General features: G+C 45.3%; 1 protein-coding gene across 2 annotated transcripts in view; it reads right to left on the bottom strand.

Moving 5' to 3' along the window:
• Positions 1-23,983, bottom strand: part of SND1 (staphylococcal nuclease and tudor domain containing 1) — a 2,043,911-nt gene that overhangs the window by 308,027 nt on the left and 1,711,901 nt on the right. For both annotated transcript variants that reach the window (XM_085653683.1, XM_085653684.1), the window contains exon 18: positions 3,219-3,360. In XM_085653683.1, the coding sequence (XP_085509809.1) occupies positions 3,219-3,360 (142 nt within the window). The remainder of the gene's footprint in view (positions 1-3,218; positions 3,361-23,983) is intronic.

The raw sequence follows: 23,983 nt of genomic DNA, 5'->3' as shown, positions 1-23,983 counted from the left end.
AAAGCGCTCTGGTACCCTAACGGGTCAAGTTCGCGCTCTATAAAACACAAAATAAATAAATAAACCCTTTCCACGTAAAACACTCTTTTCTTAGAGAAACAAGCCCAGGTGATAAATAAGTGTACTAACCCTAGGTCTACCAAGCAGAAGGAAGCTCCCATGCTTCTTTCATCACCTCATTCTTCCAAGCACTCATGCAACATTATGTGTTGTTTATTTGTGATTTTGTTCAAATGCACTTTTACCCTGACTAGGTATGACAAAACTCGTGGGCTCGGTTCGATAAGACATAAAATCACAATATTAAGATGCTTGCTTGTGAGTTGTACTTGATCACAGAACATGGCAGTCTCAGGAATAGATTAATTAGGATACACCATCGCAAAAAAGATATGACCAATCTGTAAAAACATGTGGCTGGATGATAATGCAGATGGTTTGTTCCATATTGTCAGTCTCAGCAGCACCAACTCTGGACTGTTGTCCTTCAAAGAAAAACTGGTCAACGACCAACAGGAAGAGCGGTATTCCAATATCATTGGCAAGAAGATGCCAAACTTTACTAAAAGGAGAACTGACACCTGACAAGCGCAGCCCCGTAGAACTCCCTAAGGCAGACAACAAGCCCTGTAGACTCCAGCCGACACGTGTTTCGTCTACAGGTAGTGACCTGTGACCCTTCATGGCTGATGGAGGCAAATCGTTCAAGTATCGAAGTAACGGTGAAGATTCCAAGGATTCGAAATTAAAAGTGGTCTGTTTCAGAAAAGAAGCTGATAGGAATCACACGGGCGGGTGCGTCCATGTTAAGGTAGCCTAGTGTAGGCTTGTCCGGATCGTTGGTGCCTCGATGCCGAAATGCGCATGCGCATAGAGTCATAGGCCACTACCTGTAGACGAAACACGTGTCAGCTGCCGTTTGTGCTCTGATAAATCTCAAACTTGTATTAAACAAACATTTCGGGAACCATCAATGCTGACTTACTCCTGATTCTCTTTATTGTTAATGTCTCTTTATTCCTAAACGTGTGCGCAGGATTTGTTTATAAATTGTTTTGGTATGGGTTTCTAGCCCACACCTCACACTGGGGTTTTGGGTCTTCCCCTGACCGGTTTGTACCGTGAAGCTTCTGTTCTTTGTTTTCTCTCTATACCCTACTGTTAACCTGCCTGAGCGCCAACATTTCCTGTTCCCTAAAACCCTTCGCAGAGAATTCAAAGCCCTGTAAACTGTCCATTTAGGAGGCACTACAAACTCACAACAGACCTTGTGCTGGAATGCAAAAATGATTACTGCTGTGGAGTGTTCCATGATTGCAGCTTCTTTCGCTATTGCGAGTATTTTCCCCCAACAACTCCCTACATTCTATCACTGCAAAAAGATGAGGCGGTAACCAATGGCAGGTTTCACAGTTGCTGTGTACAATAGGTGTGGCACAAGATACATTGTGCAATGGAAACAGTGCTAAGTACATGTCTGAAGAATGGCAGTATGCCGTGGACTCATGAGAACTCGCGTAGGCAGTTGCATGAATGAAGCACTGCAGCCAGCACCTATGCATAAATCAAAATTACTTTTTTCAGAATATTAGTAACAATACAGAGTAGCCTCCATCATTGCAGAATACTAAATTGAGCTTCAGGAAGTGCCAGATACTTGCATGTATTTACAAGGCTAAAGAGCAGACAGTGACACTATGCTCACCACACACTTGAAACCTCAATATGTATCCAGGCGCAAAATAAAAAGGATGCTTGGGATTTAATGACGACAACACAAGATGTGAATTAAGATACCCCTACAAGCGAGCATTCAATATTAACTGCAATTTCCAAGATTAATGCCAACATTTATAGTCTACTAGTTGTTGACCGAGAACCAGGAGAGATCCTTTAAAAGGGAAAGAGTGGTTGTGTGATATGGACAACCAATGCCATGTCAACTTTTGACATCAGACGTTAACTGCTGCTTTGGTACGACTTCCCACCAGTAAGCGGACCAGCTCACTTAGGTCAAGGGGCATCAGGCCCCACACCCTCGAAAGGCTAGATTTGCATCGGCAGTTTGTCATTATTTACAGGTCAGTGCCAGGCCATCTTCTAGAGATCATGCAGGCGAAACGTGGAAGACCTTCTGGTCTTTTTATTCCCTTTCTCTTGCACCTGAATCATCATCTGCTGGGCACTACTTTGATCCATATAAGATTTAAAATAACGTGCATACTTTTCTTCTGTTGTAGTTTCTCACATGTGATAGAGTGTTGGGTTTTCATTATCTTAACATGTTTGCCATGATTCCGTTTCAGTAAAATGCTGGTAATGTCATATAATTTCCCAGCACGTGTACATGTTGAGAGGTGAGGTGGTGGGCGTAGGTTGGCTTATTGACATGGAGTCGCTAGAATTGATCTTTAGGGCCAGTGGGAAGCATTTCTGGACTATGGTTTGTGGTTTACGATTGCCTGGGGCTGTTCCACAAGAGAGTGGATCAGGGCTAATATGTTCTAGGCACTCCTTCACATTTCATTTTGTAGACTGTAAATGTTCAGGGTGTAACACTAAACCATGGGTTTGTAAAGATTACAACAAAAAGGAGGACCTTCTAGAAGATTCTATTGTGTAAACATTGTTTTGAGCTATGAATACTGATTACTCACAAAACTTTGGTTGTGAGATCTAGAGTAGACTATTGCCGGAACACAATGCACTTCTCTCAGCAGGCCTGACATTTTAATTTCACCACAAGATCACAATGGAGAAATCGCAGCCAAGATGTATAAGTGTTAAGTCGGGCCTTTCAAAAGCAGTAGGGCTTTAACAGGAACGAGGTGTAGGTTGAAGATGGGAACAATTCGAGGCAAACCCAGCCACCCAGAGAACAGAAAGCATGTGCAACCAAGTTGCCCTTTTAAAGTGTAATGGGGTCACTTGGGCTCTAATAATTTCCTGGCAAGGAAGCAACATTTTTAGATTTTAAGGGGCATAACTCTTGGGCGTCTTCAGAATATAGGCCAGTCTAAAACAGGAGAAAGCCAATTAACAGGTCATGTTCTGACGACCAAAACGCTCACAAACACACATTGTTCTTTTCTGTAAAGCAAGGATATATGTGGGAAGGAAGCAGAAAATGCAGCACAAAGTTAAACTATGCTCAGTAACGGGGTACCCTCCCCAACCACAAATGGCATGTGGCATCTTAGTTAAAGAGAGGTGCTTACCAGTCTCTACGTCCTGAATGTAGAAATGCATGTCATCAGTGACCTCTGTTACTAATACATGCTTGTAGTTAGTAACACGCTCCTTCTCTTCAACAACTGTGACAACCTCCTCCACCGGCTTCTCTTCACAATTGGACCACACCTGCAAGAAAGGAGCACAAACAAGTGTCACATACTGGCACCGCGAGGTCTGCTCTGCTAATGGGCGTTCTGTTTCTGCCAAGAGAAGGCAACCCCGAAGGAATGCACCTAGCTATTGAAGGTCATTGTGTACATTCAGATGGGAATCAAGTCATCTAATTTTCCAACACGCGGCCTAGCTATATGAGGATTCAGACCTCTAAAAGTAAACTTTTGCCATTCACCAACAAGGATGGTCCAAAGGCACAAGAAGCTTTGTCAAAAAATGTACCTGTTGTACCATTTGTTGGAATATAAGCACTAAGGGCCTGTCAAAGAACCACTGCTCTTTCATCCAGAGCGGAAGCTTGCTGCTACTCTCTCCAGCATCTGCACCGGGACCTGAAAGGTGTTGAATTTCAGACCTCTATTCATACGCTTCTCCGTCTCCTCACCAACCACCTGGAACAGTCCTGGTCAATCCTTCAAATGGAAAAATAGAAGTGCAGGTAGACAATATTCAGAATACCGTTTTGCTCCTGAGAAATGCCGGAACACTCATTAAATGTATTGCAGTAGCGCTGAAAAGTGCAGGTACTCACTCTCAAACTAAAGAACAGCAGGTACTCAAAACCATACAGTACCTGCCCTAGCTGACAGTGGTCACGGCGATTGAAGCCACGACCCTGCCTTTCATAAACTAAGAGGTAGAAAATAAAAGGGAGGAGCAGGCCTTTCATGGGATAGGAGCCCAGAATTTTTTTTAAAATGAAGCAGTTGGGAATAGGCAACCTGTCCCGCATTCCAGGCATGGCCAGTTCTGCCATGGGTTTGGGGGATGGTCAAGATATGAGGGAAGCAGTTGTGGTGAGGGAGGAATTTGCAGGAGAGGAGCAGCCTGCTCTGATCTAGCCAGAAGGAAAGTTAGATTAATTACCTCCGAATTCAATTAGATGTATCACCACGAACAGAACAGCACATTATTAATATTCCAGTCCAATCTCGGAGGATTCCACAGGGCTGAAAGACGTGCTAATGAAAGAATTTTGCGACTGTAAAATTGAGTTAGAGGGTGCTGCAAGTGGCTGACCCCATTTAAGAAATGTTGCCCCCTTGTGCTGCTACCTTCCCTTTCCGATGCCTCCGCGGTGTAACTATTAATAGTCTGTCTAGAGACTACAGGGCAGGAAGATGTGTCGACCTCGGTTACTATTGCTAATTGATTCCACTCCACATTACAAACACTTATGACCCAAAGAAACAAGGCTCGTGTTGCGCTGAGATGACTTTCCCACTGCTGCTCTGGTAGCCGACACCTCAGAATGACAGACCAGCGGCGCCGGCAGCCCAGGCGACATTAGGGTAGGGTTTGAATGTCAAACCTTGAGCACGCTGACTGCCTGGCAACATCCTATAGTCAACATCACCCCCATAAAAAGTTAAACAGGTGGCCAAGGTATGCTATGAAACGGGGGCAGAGCATGCCAAACACCCTCGGTTATCGGTTTGCAGGATCTAATGGCAATATCCCTACAAGACCAGCATCATCTCGCGGTATGGGCGGAATTTGTGCCATGCTCAATTCAAACTCCTGCGATCAAGACTAAGAGGCAAAAATAACCCGATTCCCGCCAGAGGAAGGCTCCTGGTTTCCACTATTAAATATTTCAAGTTTGCACACTTAACAGATTGCAGCTGCCACACAATGTCAGAGTCAGTCAGAAACCATATCATAGGACATACCGACTGCAAACTCAAGAAAAGAAGCACCCACCTATTTGCAGTGAAATACATGTCACAAATGCGCGCCAACGTGTTTTACAAACTGGTTTTGAAAAGATCTACTTTGGCTAACCATGAAACATGCAATGGGTAAGGAAGGGACAGAGCTCCGATTCCTTTCTTGCAATAAGATACATATAGAACGCCGCCTTGCCCTCGATTTAATATGTTTGAGTGTGCTATTAGTTTCATTAAGGCAGAGCATCTTCCTCAATGAGGGAACAAATTGCAGACAAAGCTGCCTTCTTGCCCTGTTCCAATGGATAAAGGCTGCTTCATAGGGGATAGCAGTGGGTGAACAGAACATTCCGGGCCTTGGTCAAGTAGGAGGAAGCCTAATTGAGACTTTCACAGACAGCGGTGCCAGTTGGTGCCTATCTCAGTGGATGGTTGCTGCAATATATATATATATATATATATATATATATATCTATATATATATCTATATATATATATCATATATATATATATATATATATATATATATATATATATATATATATATATATATATATATATATATATATTTTTTTTTTTTTTTTTAAATCACGGGGGTGAAACTTTTGGCTGTGTTTCAAATTATAGCATGGGTAAAAATGCAGCACCTAATGTCGGAACCACCACTCCCAGTTGAGCACCCAACTAAAATGATATTCACGGCTGGCACGGTAAATAATTAAACTTTTTCAACTGGACCATCATTCACCGACATCTGGGAAAGATCACAGTGTAAAATCAAGAAACCAGGTTCCATGATGGCGTAGCCTGAAGGAAATATATGCACCAACAGAATTTGGGCCACCCACAGCCCGCTGCGCCAAAGTACAATGTTAGTTCTCATTAAACAGCAAAGAACCTCGGACATGTATTATATTAACAAACAGTGATCTGCTTTTCCCCAGAAAGAATCCTACGCATCGGTAAAGGAATCGCATAAAGGTGAAAATTAGAAAAATTAAGTGAAAGCTGGAATCTCACTGTGCGAAGGTAACCTCACTTCATCTCTAAACACCACTAACGTTCCAAAAGAGACTGAAGGCAGAGGCCCTTAAAGCCTTGCTCCCTGTTTAAAACTAATGGTTTAATTCTACCTTTCACACCTCCCTTTCTACCGGTCTATTCCTTCGGTTTTGCATTATATGGCAAAAAAAACCCACAAGGCAATTCTGTCTAAAACAGCATGGCATTCTGGTTGATCCCTGCCAAATAGCAAATAGAGGTATAATTCTCATCAGTCACATCGCGAGATACAGCAAACATTTTAGCTAACTAGTGGAACACCATAACAAACGTCTGCAAGCATGGAAAGCATTCCCACCATTTTTCAGAGAATGTGAACCTTATCAAACTCCAAATTAGAAGGGGCTGCTCTTGGGTAGCAAAGGAAAAGGCTCTAGTGTGAATATGAACATCTTCCAAGGACAATGCACTGCAGCAGATTAAACAAAAGAGTAAATGTTCAGGTGTTTAATGCTGGAGCTCTTCTCAAATCACCCCTCCCAAAAATCCCATCAAGTCCTTCCTGTATTTAGAATTCCTCATGCTGCCCCATATCCAACACCCACACAAATGCAGAGGCGCCACGCTTCATTTAAAGACCTCCTCCTGGTGCAGGCCCTCGCTCGCCTGCCTTTGGTTTTGAGCGCGAATTAAAACACAGCAAGGCATTTTTTAATCAACTTAGATTTGATTATTCACCCTACAGTTCAGGCAAGAAACTAATTGTTAATTGCTCTAGTTGGTAGTAAGACTAAGGCTTGTCCCCGCCGACTCTGAATGCTGGGAAAACCAGCTCCTGGGAGGAGCAAGGCTTGCAGCCAACCAGAGCGGGACACAAGACTCCTTACCATGTATGGACACATCCTTAGAAGCATCTAAGTGTCCAGCTCAAATTGGTCCCACATGTACAGTGAACAAAGGTTATCACTCTCTCCTCCCATCTGGCATCCAAACGGAGGTGCTAGATCCTGAGTATGGTACTTAAACTTTCCCACTGACCCACCATGTCATATTCATTCTAGTGCTTGAATTCACCATTAGGGGCTTTCAAATATCAGAGGCTGCATGAACCACGTTGCAGTTTCACAGGTAACACTGCAGGCATCCCTTACGCAGCAGGATGCCGGCTACTTCGTCTCGCATGGAATGTGTACCATACAAATCCTCCTCGACTGTCCTTTGTATCTTGGGCATGATCGACCTTTCAAGGCCTATTTTGTGAGAAGAGGTATGAATGTTTTGCAGAGCACTTGTAATCTAACCCTGTGAAACAAATATTTAAAGAAAAATACATGACAGTGGCTAATAAATATGGACATCCATTGAGGTGCGTTGTGGGTAGCTCTACACAACAGGAGAACAGCCTCATTGGTGATAGAAACACTGGGCTGCAGTCAAAAAGTCGGAGGCTAGCACAGTTCGCTACACACAATTAAACAACTAGAACAACAATCTAATTCTGGAACAGAAACAAAAGAGAACAGAGCAGATGGATGTTTTCAGGAAAATAGAGTATTTAAAGATTTTCAGAAGTCGTGATTCTTGGCCAGTGCCAAGGAAGAACAAGGCCAAAGACGTGTCTTAACCTGGTACCCTTACCCATAGTTTCTTGCCAAATCTTTTCACCTCCTGTTGAATGTAGATAAAGTTTCTACCTGAACCCTAAACTACATTTCAACTTCAAACAAATCTGCATCGCTTATCTTGGTTTCAGTCTTTAATTTTATAACTAATTTGTAGCATTTTATGCCGGTCAAAGGAACTAACTGCACTGTGGCAATGTTACCCAACATAACTGTACTTAATATATCAGGCACAGAAGGATCAAAGTCTGATTTGGTCTTTTTCAATTGTGGTCACCCTACTGGAAGAAAAAAAATCCTTGAGCGGTTTTCTCGTTTCAGACTAGCAGCAGCAGTTTGCGTTTTAGACGAAAACAAAAAACAATCCGGATATTCAAAGCACTGAGCATTTAAAATTAAAGAGGGAAGCTGTAGAGGAAATCAACAGGGAGTCTGTCATTGCTAAAAATAGACAAATGTTGTACACATGCAAATCAAGTCTCACAAAAACAAAAACTGCTATACCAAGTGGGTCAGCTGCATAATAAATGGTATGCTCAATGGTTTTGACAATATGTTGGCACCAACTAGAACCTTAACATCAAAAGAACCTGAGCTGCTAATTCAGAGGCAGCATAAAGATCTGCTGAGAACTTAATATCAGCCCACACCCTCAGGGAGAGTGCTGAGAGAGCCCACCAAAGCAGAAGAAACCAAGAAGACTGTCATTCCTGGCCGATAAGCATAGGGGCCACTTATTCTCAGGCTTGGAGATCGATAACAATCACCACAGCACCTCAACAACAAGGAAGTCTGTCAAAGAAACATTTTAGATGTTCGGAAAGGTCTTGCAGCAGACTGGGCACCATCCTCAGGCTTTTATATGACAGAGGACTGGTATTATCTGTGACTAATTGGGGGATGCCCTCATAGAACACTGCCTACCAATTACCACACAAAGAATTACGATCTTTGCAGTTATGAAAGAGATAAGAAATACATCTCTGAAGCCACTATTAACAACAATAGAATCCCTACCTCTCTCAGGGCACTTCCCAACTCTATTGCCTGGACCTGCACTTTGTCCAATGTATAACCACCATTTTGATGCTACTCATTATGCCTCTTCGTTTTCACACTCCAAACACAATCAATCTCGAGTCTCTTCATCACAATAAAAAGAATGTCCCACAACCTCCCGCTCCCGGTCCCAGATGAAAGTAATGATCCACAGCTACTGATCCTGCATCTGCCCAGCCTGGCCCCAGGCACTGCATGCCTGCTCCTTACGGGACCCATCGTCTCTCTGCCTCATTTCCTTCTCAGTTGTTTTTAGGCCTCGGCCTGACGTAAGCAGTGCATGCGCTGCTCTCGTCATAAAAGGCTTCTTGGAATCGATACGATTCCAGAAGCCTCGTCCCAGCTCTGCCTTCACCTTTCATTTATGCGCACCGTTTGGCGTCACGAATTATGCCAAAGGCAGTGCAATGATTGCACTGAAGGCATGTCAATCCTTCCTTGTTGACACCCTGTCTCCTTTTAGGCACACCCACCGGGATTGGATCTTTTACCCGCAGCGTTACACTATTGCCTTTAATTACTGGGGAAACACTATTTGTTTCCCCTTCCGTCTATCTCAGAGACACATTACTTAAATGTTGCCGTCTACCAGAATACCAATCTCTCACCCCGTATCCCCCTTCTTGTGATTTCGCCTCTTTTCCTTTCAGTTCCTGTCACGCTGTAATGTCGTCTATCCCCCTTCCCCCCACATCGGTCCCGCAAACGGTTATTTTATTAACGTGTGGTATGCATTTTTTTTTTTATTTAACGTTCCGTGCTCTGAGGCATTTCCTGTTGCTGACCAGACCGAGAGTTGGTTGCCTTGTCAATGATGTTGCTACAAATGTACATGGCGCTAGTGCACATAAAGGTACCGTTGTGGGGCTTGTCTGTGTTTACTCCCAAGCCGCGTCATTCGACGTAAACCCCAGCCAAGGCACAGATGTGCTCAGTGAAAGAATAGCCCCCCCCCCCCCCCCTCATCTCCTCCCCCATCCATTTAGCAACCCTGCCCCTCCCTTTTTTGGCCTCGCTGTGCTTTCACTTACGCTCTTTTCTTTTAGAGCTGCTGCCCTGGGGCATTGACACAGATGTCCCTCGGAGACAGACATGGTTTCATCTTCAGAGCCGGTCTCTCCCTCTCTCCTACTCACTCTCTACTACTCCCTCTTCCTCGCTCTACGCGCACACATATACATATATGTATATATATGCACATGCATTTATATATATGTATGTGTGTATATATATATATACACACACATATAAACATCTGCATATCTATATAAATACAAATATAAATGCATGCATACATATATGCATATACTTTAACTTAAATGAGGGCGAGACCAATTGCATTTTCAATGCTTGTTGATGATGGCTCCCCCTTATCCAACTAGTCCAAGGTAGCTTTGGACACACAACATTCAACTAGCACCATCAAAATTAACCTACACTATAAGCAATTAAGATTAAAAACAACACTCAAATTGGAAAAAATAGCGCGAGCACAGAATCCACAACCTCCACTATATTAGTGATAAGATCAAATGGACCCATGTCATGAAAGCACTGGCAACTTTATCACCTGAAATGCTGGCTCACCTCCACCCAACAACAAGCTAGTGTTTTGAAACAAGAATGGCCACATGGAATCATTACCCTGGCAGAAATGGGGCGGTATCAGGGACAATCCATGTATGTTGGCACTGCTTCAATAAATTAGGCACTGAAATCTAGGAGTCAAAATTGTTGTGCTCTTTACAATCAAGGGGTTGCAGGGAATCCGTTGAACAGATACCAAGTATTGACTGGAGACCCTGCTATTGTAACAACATTCTTAGATTTTTTTTTATTGCAGCCCACATTAAAAGTGAAATTGAGCCATATCTATGTTAACGATTGCACTTGACCCAACCTACCTCATAAGTTAGTTGAAGGACCAGTAAGTCCATCCTCCCTACTCAAAATCCAACCTTCTCTTGCAAGTTTAAGGACAAGGGCAGAGACACTATGTGGGGTCTATGGTGGACATTTTGAGGACTAGATGCATAAAATGTATGTTGGGATGTAAAAGTCTTCTGCATGATAAAGATGTGTACCCCAGCCCGAGATGCAAACTGTGCTGTTGTCAGGATACCCGATGCTTATTTTTTTTGTCATAGGCAAACATGGATGTGTGTGCACGCCATGACATAGGCCTGTCTCACAGACTGCAGTCTTGTTGGACCTGGAGGGTCCAAGAGCTACTCTCATAGTGGTGGAAGGCTGCCACCTTCACTCAGAGTTAAACAGCACAAGCATGGTTGTGGCAGCAGCATACTATGTAGTGGTCAGTAGTACTGAATAGGACTTTTTGTTTACCCTGTGTCACTGGAGTGTAGCCTACAGGCTCATTCACCTTTTTGAAAGTCATGTTGCTGTGTGCTTAACTCACCCTTGGCCTACATCAAATAGATGAATGGTACTGCATAGTTCAGGGGTAGTGACACTGTGCTGGATGTATGAGTGCCGGGGAAGGGTACCGTACTGCGACAGAGTGTAGTGCATGTGTGGATAGCACACATACTGAATGTATCTACGCCTAAGAGAAATACATGACCAAATGAGATTTAGTGATGCTCAATGGAAGTATGTGCTGGACATGTGTGCCTCAGTGAAGTACAATACTTGAAGGGTGAAGTGTTGTGTAGAGTGCTTATGGTAAGTGTGTTTGCTGGCATCATGTGGATTTATAAATAGCACATACTGGTTAAACATTGAAAAGCTTCAGTACTGAACAGTGTGTGCTGTATCCATGTGTACATTTGATGGAGGTAACAGTGCTGGACCAAAAGTCTGATGTGTATGTACACTGAGTAAATTTGCCTTCAATGGTACATTGCCTAGAGGACCCTAGGGTCCATTTTGCGAAGCCCAATCCTGCCTAGTGAAGACATAGGAGGAGAGGAATTCCCACAGTACGACTTGTGTGTTGCTGCATTCCTTTGGGCTGAGATGGACACATACTAGAGGGAAAACGAAGTCTCCCTTTACACACCAGAAGGCTGCTCTTTGATTCTGTGATACATCTCCAGGAAGGGGCCTGGACAGATCTCAGGAAGGGAGATGAGGCTGATAAGGGAATCATAAGGGGTAGGGCTGGAGGCCTGGGATTAACCTTCTGATGCACACATCACAATGTCTGACAGATGTATGAACTCTGGTCACTCCCATGTATTGTGTTGTGGACAATCAGCTTTGCAGTCGTGCCTGCTGCAACAGACATCTTTCATGAAGGAAGATGAAAAGAAGTGCCCACTTCAAAAGAAGCAGAGCCCCAACATAAAACTTCAAAGACCCACACCCTAAATCACCCTAAATCACATTTTGAGTCTGGGAAAGGAATATAAGTAGTAGAGGTTGAGTCCCAAAACATATCATCTGCCAAGCAGCCAGATGGGCTGAGTGAGAAGGGGAAGTTCTCCAAGACTGCCTGTGACGAGGACTGGGGGCCAAGGCCTGCTAGTCTCCTTGCTGGGTAAGGGGATATCAATCAGGGAAACCAAGACCACCTGTCCTGGAACCTGGGAGAACTAGTTGCTGCCTGCTTGGCAAGACCAGTGTGCCATGCGAGGAAGAGGAGATTACTTTAGGGAGCAAGGCATAGTGGGAAGCCCTACCGTGAGGACTCCCTGTGCGAGGTATGAAGATTTGGCTGTGCATCGATAAGGCAGCAGCCCATGTGCAAGATTGTTTTCGGCGACCCCTGGATGCCAGAAGAGGGCCGCCATTGATGTAGCCAAGTACTGAGGACTGTGCGAAGGGCTTGGAGCCCACATAGTCTTGTTGCAGTGACACTGTATGCCGGAGGGGGCCAAAGGTGGAAAAGTTGTGTGACCAGCAAGCCAAGGCTTATGAATGCCTGGGCAGCAACCCTATATGCCAGGAGGGGCCGCTGTGGTATGGGCGATGGAACCTGAAGATCTACGTTGTGTCCGGAAGGTACCGCAGAAAGCATGTGAGCCAGGAGGGGCTGCCTGGACCAAATCATCAAAACTTCAGGTGTCACCCGGGACTAAAGTGAGGATGTGACCCGTGGGCCTAGAAGCACCAAAAGATGTGCCTTGACTGACCCCTGAGGACCAGGAGGATGCCAAGAATGATTATGTTCCATCACCAAATTCCTGTCGGGAACCAAAGGACAGAATTCCCCCCGTTGGGGAGAAGTTGACTTACCGCATCACTGAGAGCTAGAAGCTGCTCCGATTGCTGGGGAGAACAGCCAAGATATGTATCGCGAACAGCCAGACTTCTCCGAGTAGGATCTGATCTTGTGAGTACCCACGTTGAGGGCACCCAATGTAACGTGCCTACATGCTGCAGGAGCGGGTAAGACTTGAAATAGGATAGTTGGGGCCCTGAAGGATTCATTGCTTAAGATGCTGGAGCACCACACACACACTAGTGACTAAAATCCTGAAAAGTCAACGGGGAACTCGAGTACAGCGTAATAGTCTGCAGTCCCTGATGCAGCACAGTGAATGGGGAATAACCCTAAACATTTTACATGAAGGTAGGTGGGTGGGTGGGACAGGGATTCCCCTGAGAACTACTAGAGCCCTGACCTCAAGGTGGATTGTGATGTTGCATTTGAATATAACTTCTCCTATGTGTAGAGTTAGAAATAAAATACAACTTTTTCTTATAAAAGCAAGTATTAGCTAAGACATTGATTTGTTATTCATATAGTCTGCACTTTAGACGAGTTGTGTTCACTGACCCGTATCTACAATCCACCCCCCCCCCCCCCCCCAAAAGAAAGCTTTGACTGCTCGGCCATGGCTACCACACAGAGTCAAGTGCAGAAAGGGTACCAGGCTCAGTTGAGCGGATTCCACAGCAGGTCAGGCCCCAGTGCATCAAGAGTAACAAGCATTGGCATAGCCAACAGGTCTTGCTTTGGGACCTTATAAGTATTTAGTTATGCAACTGTTGCATGGCCAAACACTTATAAGGTCCCAAAGGCGAGACATATTGGCTATTCCAATGCTCGTTTTCTTTCTAATCGCGGCACCGGTGCTTTACTTTTAACATTAAAAGTAAAGCGGGGCTGCCGAGATTATAGCAAAAGTGAAGAAATACAAACAAACAACTATTTCTTTAGTTTTGCTATAATCGTGGCAACGGCGCTTTACTTTTAATGTTAAAAGTAAAGCACCGGTGCCGCGATTAGCAAGCTAAAAATACTACCGCCGGCCACAGCTTGCAGTGCATGTGTGCGAGTGGTGCACGCGCAGCAGTAATCACGCCATATGGCGCCTCTGCTGAAGCGCGCGCCCGCGCACATGCACTGCAAGCTGTAGCCGGCGGTAAAGCATTTTTTAAAGCCCTTACTAAAGTCTCTCCGAGCAGTGCATATGTGCCGACTCAGCGAGACCTAAAAACCTCCATCACAACAGTTGGGTCCAGTAACTCTTGTGTGCCCCATGGCCCTCAGAAACGGCTTGACAATGACATTAGCGAAAGGGCAAACCTAGTGACTGTGCCCACTTTTCCTTATGCTGCGATGCTGTAGACCCCAGCTTGGACGCTACGTAAACCCTTCACACTTGTTAAAATCACTCAAGACCTCACCTCTTCTTCCTGCATTTAAATGGTTCCTTACATGTGCATCTTTCTTCAAATAATTTTTTTCAGGTACTCCCATGTAGTCTCCTAAAACTGTTGACTTGCAACCTCTTAGTCTCGAGCCATAGCTCTGCTAAGCACACTCACAATTTCTAGTTCTTTTATTGCCCTGACTTATTTACTACTTACCTATTTTTTAGCCCTGCTCTTTCCTCTATTTGAGATGATACAAGTGTTGGTCTTTACTTCCATCCTGATAGGATATCCAATGCAAACCCTGCACAGTCAGGAAAATGCATCTCTAATACGCACCTCATTTATGGTTAAGCTGTCCACCACCTCCCACTCTGGCATCCCGTTTTAACTTCAGCCATTCACTCTCTCCATGTGCCCCAGATTCCTTGGACTTCTTTACTCCTCTGCCATCCGTCTCTCTACCTCCATGTTTAGATACTTCCGCCCCCTGTCTTCTATGCCCTCTCCAGACACCCTCGGGCTTCTTATGATGCTTTTGATAGGGTTAGATGAGGGCAAACACCGAAGTTAATCAGCCCACTAGCAATTGCGGAGACCAAACGAAGCGTGTGCCAGTCAGTAATCTGCAACTCATAACGCCGATGAGTCCGTCAATAAGCAGGGGATCCTGGAGGTATCATTGCTGCTCATCCATTACCGTCTGTCCGACCTTGGAAGGGATTAGTCACAGATTAATGTGGCATGGTCTTCGAAGCAGAGCCTGTGAATGGAGAGTCCTTTGCTCACCTCTAGCTGGGGGAAACCTCTGCTTCTTGAGCCTCCAGGGCAATACAGTGGACGCTGGGTCGCCACATTGACGTACGAGGTCCTACACCAATACCTGCTTGTACCGATGAGCAAATCACTGACTGTCCAGACAGGATCCACAGCCCTCTACAACGATATGTGCCTGACATTTTGCCAGATTTTGCAGGAGTAGATAATGGGGCATATGCAGAACCTTCTCCAAACCCTAAGAGTGCATTGTACTACGGGGAACCTGCTCAATTTTCAGTGTGGCAACCATACTACCACAAACAACTAAAAACGTTACTCTACAAAACTTCACTTTGTTTAGCAGGTTGTATTATTTCAATGAAAATGCAGAATTCAAAATTTTGTAACTAGAATAAGTTCCTAAAACGAATTCAGTACATACTCCAACATTGATACTATATGCACAGGTGAAAGTAGATTATTTTGCTGCAACATATCTTCATCCTTCCAAGGAAGATCACAGTATTGAATATGAATATCAAGGTAAAAAATACTACAATGGCATGTGGATATTTTGGTGTCCAGTGTAGGCAGATATTAGATTATTCATTATGCTGACTGCACAGATGACAAACCGGCATTGAGAACTCTTTACCCCAGACCACTGTTGGAAGGAGAGTGAAAAGATCCAAACAGAGGTTCACATGGAACAGGCCCTTCAAAGATCCTCTATCTATTGCTATGTAATTGTTTATTTGCGCAGTTAAGGGGACAGGAAACCGGTAGCAGCAAATGGACACTTTAAAAGGAGATTCGGTTGTGTGGAGCGAGTCAGCAGGGTTGGCGGGTTACGGATTGGCTGGCCATGGTGGGCTGGGACAGGTTGGCTCAGTGGGATCAGTAGACTGGGCATTATCAGATGCAATAGGCTGGCCAGGACGATCATGAGCCTTTTGACCCGGAAACATATAAAAATGTTGGCCCCTTTTGGCACCCCTTAACAGCTTTCTATTTGCTGTTGAAGGGCGAGAAAGGAGGGAAAAATAGAGAAAGTAAACTGGGTTCTTGGTTGCCACTTCACTCTGACCCCAGGGGCAGTAAGGGCAATGTGCTGTAGTTGGAGGAGAGGGTCTTCATACATGAGTCTGCAGCCACTCAGTTGAGGGTAAGATCTGTATATCATGTTATACCCATAACCAAATACAACAGGTAGGTTTTGTCTGGCGCCATTAACCCTCCAACTGCCCCCATCTCTTAGCTTCACATCAACACTCTATGCCATCTTTTGCACTCCACATTCAAGACACCTGCGCCTAAGGGAAAAGGTGTCACGAGAAGCTCCAATTGGTGTACACGAGGATTAAATGGCTGAGCAGCGTTGGGCAAGGCAATTGGGGTTACTAGGCTCATGGCTAATGAGGAGGTGAAACAATCGAGGAAGCCCGTGTTTTGAGGTTACATAAAGCTCCACCTTCCATCTGGAGGGGACGTTAAAGTTAACAGGTTAACAGACCTGCCCATGAACACACAACCTACTAATCACAGAATGTTGAAAAAAAGATGAGCAAGCAGGGTGGATGTGTGCCCCTCCCCACCCCAAGGTATTCATTCTGCACCCAGCTTAGACAGAGCAGGATGCCTTGGGTTTTGAAGACAGCTGCTCCCAGTCACCACGCAACCAGAATCAACTTCGCACCGTATGATTTAGAGTCCTCCTGTTAAAGAAAAACATTTCAATGGCTCGAAGCATTGTAAACACCTGCTAAAGAATCCAATTTGCAATATCACGGCTATTAAACGTGTATTGTCATTTCAGATTCCTATCGTGCAATTTAGCCTGTAGAAACGTGGGTGTTGGACTGGGATGGTTCAGGCACTGCCTCCACTCCCCTCCCCTCCCCTCCCCTCTCTATCAGCAATCAATCATTATAACAGGGGCGGGTGCAGGCTTCGTGTTCAAGCATAGAGAAAGCCTGTTCAAATGGATTCTAGAGGTGGGCGAGCCAACAAATTAACAGGGAGAGGGGAGCTGAGCCAAGGGTTCCACTCTAGTAAACAAAGTTGCCAGTTCACCTTATTTCCAATGCTGCCTTCTTGCCCCCTCTCACGCACCAGGGGGAAGTGAGGGCAATGTGTTGTGGAACAGAGGCTTCATACAAGAGTCTGCAACCACTCAGGGGGGTAAGACTGTTTCCTTCCTAATAGAGACTCCGAAAGTCATGTAAGAATGTTTTGCGACCGCAATTGTGGTCGCAAAACACTCGCAGTTTACCATCCTTCTCAGAAGGGTGGTAAAGCACTCGCAAACGAGAAGGGGTCGCCAGGGGACCCCATCCCCTTTGGGAATGCATGCGCAAACATTTTTTAAGGGCAGGCAGTGGTGGTCCCAGGGACCACTGCCTGCCCTTAAAAAATGAAAAAGAAAAGTTACACTTTTATTTTTTAAATGCATCCTGTTTTCCTTTAAGGAAAATGGGCTGCACTTAAAAAACAAAAACCTGCTTTATTTAAAAGCAGCCCCAGACATGGAGGTCTGCTGACCCCAGCAGGCCACCATCCCTGGGAGTGCCAGCCATTACCAATGGGGTCGCAAATTGCAACAGCCTCATTAAAATGCATGAGGCATGCAATTTGGGACACCATTGTTGTACATTGATGTGTGCGATTGTAAATTGCGACTCGCAATTTAATGCAATTTGCGAGTCGCAAACATCAATGGCCGTACATCTGGCCCTTAGTGAATTAGGAGCTAAGCCAGTTGCCAAATGTACCCTGTATGTGGCTCAGACTCTTATTATACACAGAGCAACATTATAGTTTATTACATCAAATGCAAGAGCGGCTTTTGTACACCCACATCCTATCCTTAACTCATGTATTTGAAGGTGATTCGATATGTCAATGAACAAAAAGAAGGTTCACCTCCTTTGTGAGACTGTATTGCCTGACACTGCTATGTTGTTGTCTTTGTCTATTAAGTATGGAGCTATGTTGAGAATAGAATAAATATATTATATTTCTGGAAATTTTCATTACTCGTGTAATTTCAAAAACGTAATATCTGCAATAAGAACAGAATAATCAAAACCTTAAATGTCATATGACCAGACCACGAATCCACATAACTTTACTACTAGGGAACATGGAAAAAACCCTGATGATCTAGCCAAGTGGAACCGGTGCCATAAGTTGCCCAGTTTCCTGTGATACCTCAGGCCAGGAAGAATCACATAACTGATCCTCTAGTGCTAGACATACTGCTTTAAAAGCCTAATGATACCATTACAAGTCGACCAATCAGAATCTGTACTGCATTTTGCCTTCCCCATTATATTTGGTAAACCAGAGGCTGAGCCTTATTTCTTTGCTGCACACTATGTAATACACTAGTTTCCTTTTCAGCTGTAACCAAATGCATCTTTGCCTCCTATTAAAGCCATACCAGATACAACTCCCACAACAGAGCTGGTTAAGGAAACACGCCTTCAACTGCAAACTCAACGTCGGCCCCAGCATCGTACCTTCTGTCAAGTATTAATTTGGTTTCATCTAAATGTCACTTTTGCAGGCGAGCACAACACACTAATATCTAAATTGTGTTTCTCCAGCTAAACAAATTCATTAATATCGAATAGAGAATAATTCAGGGGCGTACCTCCTGGAACAACAGAATTCAGACATTTTCTCTTGTTTAGGGAACAATTTTCTTCATACCAGTGAGAAATGGTTTCAGACTTTGATTCCAAGAAATAACAAATGATGCAGAGGATCAGCCAGGTAAAGAACATTCACAGTAAATGCCAGGTAGGGGTGCACCTGTATTTTATGTAGTTCATGCCTCTTCCTCACCTTTGCCCTGAGTGGATCCAGGGAGTAGCTGCGTGAGGAGTGGCTGATACATGGGTCTACCAGGACCATTTCATGTAGGTCTACAAGAGCAAAAGCTGGTCAATTCAAACATCCTCCAATATAAGAGGCACACCCATGAAACAGTGACAAGAGAAATCGTGGGGTCCTTGGAAGAGTCAACAGGTGGTGGTCAAAGAAGCAGTCACCAAAGATTGGGCTAACTGGTCTCTGGAGCCGAGCCCGAATAAGTGGCAGAGCCATGGTATAGCTCTCAGAAGGAGCAAAAGGGGTAACTCGGTTGAAGAAGAGATTAGATGATCAGTGCATGATCTTTGTTCGGAAGAAAAGGAATTACAATGGACAGGCCAGATTAGTTTGTCAGTGGGGCAACACATACTTAATGAAATGCAAAATATTTGTTTGTATGAGACTTCAAAAGTTACAATAAAAAGCAGTTCTTGAAAGGCTGCATCTTACAGGGCATTTGGTTTTATAGACTCTACGCCCCTCTCCATTTGATTACCCCTGCTTAAAATAAAAAAATATAAGACTGCCAGCACCCTCCTTCCAACGGACAACAAACAAGGAGTGTAAAGAGTTCTCCATTTCTGCTGGACTGTTTTTCACAATGAAATGGGGCGAGTCACATATTTTAGCTGCAATCATACCCACTGTCATAAACACGGTGGAAAAACTGCATCCCTTCCCTGTTTGAGAACACAAGTCGAGATCACACCACCTTTTTTCACTTTAAGGCAGACTGCAGCTACGTCCTCATTTCAGAAAATCGTTGCTATGCACTCCTGATGGTATCATTTGTGATGAATACGTGATCCTTTCTTGCTCAAGTCCTTCAAAGGAAATTAAGTACTTGAACTGACTACAGGTACTGAAACAGGTCGTGTGGCTGCATGCAACGTCTGTACCTTTACCTTCGGCATCTTGTGATGCATTTCTAACCACTTACTGGCCTGCAAGGCCTTGGTAAAGTCATTTCATTGTCATTTATGTGAAAGACCATGGTACCTGGTAAACCATATCCCACTCTGCACACCTCAATCATAAAGTTAACATAAAACAGATGCACGGATTTTGGCATGTCACTTAGCACAGGGCCCCGACATACCCCTACCTCAAACTTGGATTTCCCCGACATAGGATCACCATTGACTGTGAATCTTGCACTCTACTAAAGGGCAAGCTAAAAGACTAGCTGCACCTTTGCATGTCTTTCAAACTTTGCAAGAGTGCGTGCCTATGGAACAGGATGCGCTGCTGCCTCTAAATAACTTTGCATACTCACATAGTGTAGGATGCAGCGACAGACATTCAAGTAAAATTTGTTCTTTTTGGTGGATACTCTAACCACAGATTCCTTAACGTCTCAACTCCCCTTAGCACTAAACTGGCAGTGCAAACATATCCTACAACGGCTCCCGTGCGCAGATAGGTGGCACCACTGGACTCCATAACGTCCTCATCCCTACTCTGAACAGATGAGGCAGGCCTGCATATAGGAGCCACTCATCCGCACTGATTTCCATTTACAAATGCAACTTTTGCTCTCTGAGGTGTGGTGCAACTGATATTGGTAGTTTGAACACTGTGCTGAATCTAAATAGGACCATCGGGCTCAACTAAAGTCTACTCCACAGAACCGGGAAAAGGGCAAGTTGATGATTAACCCATGGTTATATACATTACCGAGTAATAGAAAATTTTACAAAAATTAAGTAACTTATTCTTCTCATGCATACTTCTAACTGCAGAGTCCTCACCTTCTGAATAGATAATAAAGCAGTGCCTCCTAAAAGGTGATGGATCTGAGGAATGGAATTTACTCCAGGAAGTCCTGCAGGACAGACGAGGCATATGTCTCTCCCCCTGCTACCCTGAGAGCTGACAGAATAGTGCCTAGCGATGGTGTGAACAGATGCTTAAATAGCAAACTAAGATGCCCAGCACCAAAACAAATTCTAGCCAAAGCCTTAATGGTAGCTTTCGCTCTAGTGGAATGAGCCCAAAGGCCCTCAGATGGTTCCTTGTTGGTCGAGTTCTTAGTTCACCTGGTGCTCTATCGTTTGACTGATAGAGAAGCTAAGGGCTCTCATGGGTTCTACCTGGTGAAGCCTCTCCTAGTAATAAGGACAGCGAAATGAAAATTATGAGCAGGATGGTCTGACCCACACGGAAGGGTGACACCACTTTCGGACAAAATGATGAAAGTCTGAGGTAGCACTATCGGGAAAGGTGGTGGGATAAGTAAGTTGCACTGACACTGCCTGGAGCTCACTGACAAAACGGAGAGGGGTGTGAAATGAAAAGAACCGTCTTCAAAGTAAGCAGCTTTATAGAACTGCGCATGCACATTAAGGTTCACATTATGAATGTATGGACCAAATTAAGGTCTGCATCATAATATTAAAAAAGACATCACCACGGATGATTTGAACAAAGGGGGCAGATCAGCCAATCTCAGCAAGGCTGAAAGGGACGACAAGCCGCCTTTAACAGTGCCCATAGCAATACATGCCGGGCCAAAGAGCTGCAGAAACAGAAATACGTAAAAGAAATTGGAGTCCCGAGGCTGGCACTGCAAAAAATAGGGCGGTGTAGGGTCTAGTGTGCTCTGCCAAGTAGCACCTAGATTTGGAACTGGTATTTTCTTGACTGTTGCCAAACAAGAGATAAAATGTGGTCAGGTTAATTGATTTTTGTAATTACGACAAAACTAATGGTTTGATAACTGGTGCCAGTTACGGTAGTATTTATTCAATTTGGTTTTATAGTGGCCTAACCTCTCTGACAAAAGAAGAGGCCCAACCCCTTGGTAAATACAACTTTCTAAAAGTGGCATTTTCAGAACCGTGACAAAGTTTGGCTTTACCACTCATGAGGGTTTTAGATTACAATTCTCTAGAGACCATACTTAATATTCCTACCTACTCATAATTTAAAGTTATAACTTATTAAATGCAATAAGGTAGCCCAATGGTATCCTATCGGGAGAGGCAGGCCTTGCAGTACTGAAAACAAATGTAGGAGTTTTTCACTAACAGGACAAATAAAAGTTTAAAGTACCTGTCTAATGTCTTAAATATCATTTGCACATATTGATTTGTAGAACACATGAATTTTTTTTTAATGAATAAAGCACAACTTCTTTCTTTTAATATAAATGTTTGAGGTCCACTTTTAGTGATACTGGGGGGTGTATTTCAAGTAATGAGTGAGATTGTGAGAATGGTATGAAACAGGTGTGAGAATCATCAAGAAACCCAAAGATGGGGGAGGAGCCAAGATGGCGACCGGAGCAGACGCTTGAGCGCCCGGCTCCGTCGGCCCTTGGCCTCGGACTATCATCCTGACTCCTATCCTCGCCGATTTTCGAGGTGCAACGTGTGCGACGACGCGCTGACCGCGCCGCCGCTTTCCCGGAGTCTTAGCCCGCCCGGACGCCGGAGTTCTTGGTGCTTTTGTTCTCCGCACTGGACCCCTGCTCTATTGTGGCCTTGGCCGGCCCCCTGGAAGCTCCGCAGTTACCGGACCCGCTAGCGTAAACCTGAGCCCCGAGGTCCCGGTCCCACCTCACACCACGGACTGTCGCCGGATGAGCCGGGGGAGGGACGCCCGGACACCTCCTGCACCCCGCACCTGATGGGCTGGAGCTATAGGGTAAGCCCCGGTGCGGCGGGTCTCCTGCCCCGTTCTGTGGACCGCGCTGTGGGAGGCTGCAGACCCCCTTCTTCTATTGCCTAGTCGGCTGCAAAGAGAACCCGAGGGAAGGGCAGCGACTGTTGGCTTTTCCCTGTTGCGGCGCAGACCTGAGGGGAATTGCCTCCTTGCTACGACCCCCCCCCTGGCCACTGTACCGTTCTGCGGTAAAACATGGCGTTGATTGCCTGCTCGCGGCTGGGGGATGCTACTCCGGTCTCGCCCGCTGCCCGCTTCGCCCTCCCTCTACCAGACACCAGCTCCACAGTGCCGTCCCGGATTGCTACCGATGTGGGGGCGCAGCCTCCGCTGACATGCGGCTCCGTTCTGGCTGCCCTGCGGGACTTTCGTCTACAAATGTGTCTTGGCTTGCAAGCGCTGAGTGAGCGGTTTGACTCCATACTGTCGGCTGCGGGTCGTGAGCTCCCCGTTTGTCATCAACAAGGCGTGGGTCTGCCAGTGCTTTTGCCCTCTTGCGGGGACGCAATGGCTGTTTATGATCGTGCTACACTGGTGCCTGCATCTGGCTTTACCGGCACCCAGGATCAATCGCTCTCCAGCTCAATTGCGGATACTTTGTCTCCCCGTTCATTGCTGCCTGCTTCGTTGTTGCCTGCCTCACCGTGCCCGCAAGAGTATCCAGCAGAGCGACACCTGACGTCCTCGAGGAACCGTTCATGGTGGCCTACTGCTTCTTTTCTGTGGAACTCCTGTACTTTACATGCCAGGTCTGGACTTTATGTGGTGCACAAGGGGACCTCAATAGATGGTCGGCGGCCATTTTGTGACTCTACTTCACCATCTTCTCCCAAGCGGCCATATTGTCTTTGTCTGCACGGGGTGCGGGGCCTTCATGTAGGGGCTGGTGTAATCTTAAGCCCGCGATCGGGCCAGGGCTGAACTGACTTATATCGCCATGGTTTCACGGATGGGCTGGACTGGGACTGGAACTGTTTGCATATGTTGTGCGCACTCGTCGCGGTTTGCCCGTCTTCATTTAAATTGTTGTGACACGTTATCTTCACACGACCGCTTTTGGCGTAGTGGGTTCTCAGTGTGTGGAGGCCATAGCTGGCCGATGGTTTCGGGCGCTCTGGGGTAACGTAGGCTCCTCCCCACTTACCTCTCTGTTCTCTTATTTTTCTTTACTCTATTCCTACTTTCTCTCTTGTCTATATTTCGGGTTCATTGGGCGACAGGCACTATGCTGGGGGGGGGGTAGGCCGTAGCCTCCGCATTGGTGTAGGGTGGGGGGGTAATTCACTGTTTCTACTTAGTTCTATGGGCCTTTTTCTTTTATGTTTCTGCGCTATACTTGTTTCGATTCGGGGTCCG

Source organism: Triturus cristatus, chromosome 4_1, assembly GCF_964204655.1.
Source record: "Triturus cristatus chromosome 4_1, aTriCri1.1, whole genome shotgun sequence".
Classification (NCBI taxonomy): Eukaryota; Metazoa; Chordata; class Amphibia; order Caudata; family Salamandridae; genus Triturus; species Triturus cristatus.
This window is presented reverse-complemented; position numbering and strand designations above follow the sequence as displayed.